Source organism: Staurois parvus, unplaced genomic scaffold (genome assembly GCF_062004578.1).
Source record: "Staurois parvus isolate SC_StPar_1 unplaced genomic scaffold, SC_StPar_1.0 ptg000444l, whole genome shotgun sequence".
In the NCBI taxonomy this organism is placed as follows: Eukaryota; Metazoa; Chordata; class Amphibia; order Anura; family Ranidae; genus Staurois; species Staurois parvus.
The window spans coordinates 4,439,273-4,444,769 of record NW_028318240.1 but is presented as its reverse complement, the minus strand read 5'-3'; the positions used below and the strand labels follow the sequence as shown (position 1 = coordinate 4,444,769).

General features: G+C 60.2%; 1 protein-coding gene across 1 annotated transcript; it reads right to left on the bottom strand.

Moving 5' to 3' along the window:
* Positions 1–759: 759 nt before the first annotated feature.
* On the bottom strand, positions 760–5,194 carry LOC149453970 (uncharacterized). The gene is given in 2 exon segments (XM_089687999.1): positions 760–1,419; positions 1,421–5,194. Coding segments are annotated over 2 exon segments (4,434 nt in total).
* Between the last annotated feature and the right edge of the window lie 303 nt (positions 5,195–5,497).

Genomic DNA, 5,497 nt, shown 5'->3' with positions numbered 1-5,497 from the left:
CAGACGCACAAAGCTTTATTGAGACAAACAGACGGCAGTCCTTCAATACGTTGGGTGGCAGAGAGGGTGGATTTGCCACTAAATGGTAACGAGGGTCCCCACCCACTTATAGTCCACTAGGAGAGCCAAGGGGGTGTCCCTGTAACAGGGGTAGTCCGACACAGGAGAGGGGTGCGAGGAGTCACCACCGTAACAGTTCAGGTAACAGTGGGGAAGCAGGTACTCACGGAGAACAAGGGGTTCAGTCCAGGCAGGGGATAGATCCAGGCAGATTCACGGGGACAGCAGAAGATCCCTCCACAGTGCAGGGATTGCAGGCAACACAGACAGTCCAGGAGATGAGGAGGAGGACGGGGGATGAGAGGAGCTGGCGCTCAGCACAGCCGTCCCTCACACACACAGCCAGGAGAACACACTGGGGGTTTCCTTGCTCTCTCTTAAGTATTGAGTTGGTAACTAGATACTTCCTGTCGGGTTACCATGGCAATGGGCCCTGTCCAGAGAGTTCAGGAATTTGGCATGAGGGGGAAGGGAGGAGGGGTCCAGAGTAATTTAATTAGGCCATTAGGCCAGTGACACAGGGGACAATTGGAACAATACAGATCAGGACTCTGAGGGCATGTGATACAAGGCATTAATAAGGGGATTAATAATTGGCAGGCTCCCATACCGCGACACTCCTCCCCCCTCCTTTTTACAAGTGCCGATAAGGGGGACCCAACCGGGTTCTCTGGAAGGCACTTGTGGGGCCTAGCCTAGCTACTGTGGGTCTTGTTGGCGGGAAAGGCCATCAGCGTTTTGGTGCTGGCTTCCCCGCCTGTAACGAATGGTAAAGTTGTAGGGCTGGAGGGCCAGGCTCCACCTAAGGAGGCGCCCATTATCCCCGGACACCCGGTTCAGCCATGTGAGGGGGTTGTGGTCGGTGACGATGGTGAACTCCCGGCCGTACAGGTAGGGCTGTAGTTTCTTTAGGGCCCAGACTATGGCCAGACACTCCTTCTCCACTGTAGCATAGGCAACTTCCCGGTCTAGTAGTTTGCGGCTGAGGAAGGCAACGGGGTGTTCCTCCCCAGCCTCGTTGACTTGGCTGAGGACAGCCCCTAGGCCGTAGGTGGAGGCATCTGTCTGTACGAGGAAGCGTCTGTTGTGGTCAGGGGCGGCCAGGACGGGGTTTCTTGCCAGGGCAGATTTGAGGTCACAGAAGGCGGATTCACAGGCCGAGGTCCAGGTCACCATCCGGGGACTGTTCTTCCGGGTCAGGTCGGTCAGGGGCTGGGCCATGGAGCTGAAATTAGGTACAAATTTACGGTAATAGCCGGCAGTGCCGAGGAATGCCATCACTTGCTTCTTGGTTTGGGGAGTGGGCCAGTCATAAATGGCCTGAACCTTGGCTGGCTCAGGTTTCAGTGTCCCCCCCCCCTACTCGGTGCCCGAGGTACTGTACCTCCGCCATTCCCAACTGGCACTTGTCTGGTCTCAGTGTCAGCCCGGCCCTACAGATGCGGTCTAGGATGGCCCCCACGTGGGCCAGGTGTTCTTCCCACGAGTCGCTAAAGATCGCTATGTCATCTAGGTAAGCGCACGCGAACTCTTGGCATCCCTCCAGTAGCTGGTCCACGACCCGCTGAAAGGTGGCGGGGGCGTTTTTCATGCCGAAGGGCATGACGAGGAATTCATACAGGCCGAACGGGGTAATGAAGGCGGAGCGCTCAACACCCTCTTTTGTGAGGGTGATTTGCCAGTAGCCCTTGCTGAGGTCTAGGGTGCTCACGTAGCGGGCCCCGGCCAGACGGTCCAGCAGGTCGTCTATGCGGGGCATGGGGTAGGCGTCACTGACAGTGTAGTCATTCAACCTCCGGTAATCCACGCAAAAGCGGGTGGTCCCATCCTTCTTTGGCACGAGCACCACCGGGGAGGCCCAAGGACTGCGGGAGGGTCGGATGATACCCAGCTGGAGCATCTCGGAGAGTTCTGCTCGGATGGCCGCCTTCACGGATTCGGGGACTCTGTATGGGGCCTGCTGGATGGGTTTCTGACTGTGGGTCTCCACGTGGTGGAGGGCTAACGCGGTGCGACCTGGGGTGGCCGAGAAGGCGACGGCCCGGTCCGCTATCACGGCCCGCATCTGGGCCGTCTGGCGGGGGTTCAGCCGAGCCCCCGTTGGAATCTGATCTAGGGGAGTGGTGACTTTGGTGGCTTGCAGGAGATCGGGCAGGGCTCCCTCGTCTGCTCCGCCTGTGGAGGCGGGGAAGACAGCGAGCACGGGCAGAGCCCGGTCATGGTACTCTTTCAACATGTTGATGTGGACCGTGCGCTGTTGGCGGTTGCGGGCGTCGAGACCAATGACGTAACTAGTCTCGTCTATCTTGCGGAGGACCTTGTAGGGTCCTTCCCAGATGTGCTGGAGCTTATTCTGGGGGTTGGGGACGATCTTGAGCACCTGCTGCCCTTCAGTGAACTCGCGGCCGCGTGCCTTGCGGTCGTACCAGACCTTCTGACGTGTCTGGGCTGCCTGGAGGTGGCTGTGGGCCATGGTGGCCAGGCGGGTCAGCCTTTCCCGTAGCTCGAGAACGTAGGGAACGACGGGGGTACCCGTGTCCTCTATCTGCCCTTCCCAATGTTCCCGGAGCAGGGATAGGGGACTGCGGACCTTCCGCCCGTACAGGAGTTCGAAGGGGGAGAACCCCGTTGACTCTTGCGGTACCTCCCGATATGCAAACAGCAGGTATGGAAGGAGCTTCTCCCAGTCCGCCTCCCCATCAACGAAGGACCTCAGCATGCTCTTCAGTGTGCCATTGAAGCGCTCGCAGAGGCCATTGGTTTGGGGGTGATAGGGAGTGGTCCGGATCGCCCTTACCCCGCACGTGCGCCAGAGGGATTGGACCACCTCGGACATGAACTGGGTACCCTGGTCCGTCAGGATCTCACTGGGGAAACCCACCCGGGAGAAAACGGTGACTAGGGCCTCGGCTACTTTGGGGGCGGAGATGCTGGACAGGGGGACAGCCTCGGGGTAGCGGGTAGCGTAATCCACTACCGTGAGGATGTACCGCTTGCCGGCCTTACTGGGCCGGGCCAGGGGCCCCAGGATGTCTACAGCTACCCGCTGAAAGGGCTCATCAATGATGGGTAAGGGGCGGAGCGGTGCCTTGGGGTGGTCCCCTGGGCGTCCCCTCCTCTGACAGATGTCACAGGTCTGACAGAAGTGGGCTACGTCCTGGGTGATACCTGGCCAGTAGAAGGCTTGGGTCAGCCGCAGCCCCGTTTTCCTCTTACCCAGGTGGCCAGCTACTGGAATGTCGTGGGCTATCTGGAGTAGTGGGAACCGGAACCGTCTGGGCACTATCAGTTGTGTGGGGCTAGCAGAGGGTTGACCTAGGCGGCTTGGGCCTGCTGTGCGGTACAACAACCCCTGCTCCCACCAAAGCTGGCCCCCATCCCCCTCCTGCCGCCCTGCGGCGGCCTGGGTCCTAAACTTAGCCAAGGTGGGGTCTGTGGCTACCTCCCGCTTAAAGGTCTCCCGATCCCAGGTCAGGGGAAGGTCTGAGTCAGGTAGGGGTTCACTCACCAAGTCCATGCTGGGGAAAGGTCCTGTGGTGGCTTCGTCTGTAGGAGGACCTCGACCTGCTTGGCGCCGGGTCACCGCCCCGACGTACTGGCATCGTAGCTCCCCTAAGTCATTGCCGAGTAAGACATCCGCCGGGAGGCCGCCCATGACGCCGATCTGGCACTGTTGCTCCCCGAACCCATAGTCGAGGCGCACGGATGCCCTGGGGATGTGATGTCTGGCTCCTCCCGCCAGCTCGATGGCGAATCCAGGGCCGGGTTGGATGGCTTCCGGCCGGATCACTCGGGGATCAGCGATGGTCAGGAAGGCCCCCGTATCCCGAAAACCGGTTGCGGGATGTCCATCTACCCGCACAGCCTGCAGGTGGTGTTGTTTCTGGGTGGAGTATGTAGCCCCCGGGGGGTGGACACTGTAAACCCCCCAGGGTTGGTTGGCGTCTGGGGGGCTCATCCATTCGCTGGGAGGCGGGGGCAGTGGTTCTTCTGCGGGATGAAGTTCCAGGTAGTGAACCGGACGGGTAGAACGCCGGCTTCGAGAGGTGGGGCAGTTAGCTTGGAGGTGCCCTGGCTGGTTGCATCCATAGCAGCGGCGCTCCACGGGGGGCCCCGTGAACCGGGCTCTGGGGGGTGGCCCTGCGGGATTGGCAGTGGTAGGTGGGGGGCCCATTTTGGCAGAGGTGGCGGGGGGCGGGGCCCTTGACGGCTCAGGGGCCTGCCGTTTCCAGTGTGGCTTGATGGCCAGGATCTCATCAGCCAGGGCAGCGGCCTTTGCAAGGGTGGTAGGGGCTTTCTCTCTTACCCATCCGCGCACCTCCGCCGGGCATTGGTTGTAGAATTGCTCCTTTAAAAATGCTTGAATGATTTCTTCTGCGGTGCGGGCCTGTTCCCCCTCTAGCCACCTCCGACAGGACTGCGACATCTTGTGCGCATACATCCTATAGGACGGTTCCGCATGGCAGGGAAGGTCACGGAAGCGTGCCCGGTGCACTTCTGGGGTCACCGCATAATATTCCAACACAGTCTGTTTGACCCGGGCATAATCCCGGCCATCCACATAGTCCAGAGTGCGGTAGGCCGCAGCTGCACCCCCTTCTAACAGACCCACGAGGTGCCGTATCCAATCCGTGCTTGGCACCTCCATGAGCTGGCACTGCTGCTCAAAGTCCTGAAAGAACCCCTCCACATCCCCGGCGGCTTCGTTGAAGGGTTTAAAGTCCTTGCGGCTGACCCGGGGAGGGGGGTATCCCACGGCCCTGGGGCTGGACGGGCAGCTTAGGTCACGGTGGCTCCCTTGGCTCTCTCTTTCATGCGCCCTCCGGATAGCCTCTCGCTTGTCCTCTGCTGTGGCGTCTGACCCCAGGAGGGCCATCTCTTCCTCCACCCGAGTAAGCCAGGGGCTCTTGGGCCCTGGATCCTTGCGTGCTGGGGAGGCTGGGGTTGATCTGCTTTTTCCTGGGGCGTCCTGGGGGTCCGCCTCCTCAATGGCAGTGATCAGATCCTCTTTGGCTAGGCCCCTCCAGGAAAGGGCCAGCTCCTCAGCCCTCTCCTGCAGACATGCCACAGTCCACTTCCTGTATTCGCTGGGCCGGGTCTGTTCCTGCATCTGCTGGCTTTCGCTGTCTGTCATCTCCTCAGTGTCCTGATCCCACCGCTGCCAACCAGTATGTGACGGAGGAAAGGCAGGACAGAACACACAGAGAGGATGGCAGACGCACAAAGCTTTATTGAGACAAACAGACGGCAGTCCTTCAATACGTTGGGTGGCAGAGAGGGTGGATTTGCCACTAAATGGTAACGAGGGTCCCCACCCACTTATAGTCCACTAGGAGAGCCAAGGGGGTGTCCCTGTAACAGGGGTAGTCCGACACAGGAGAGGGGTGCGAGGAGTCACCACCGTAACAGTTCAGGTAACAGTGGGGAAGCAGGTACT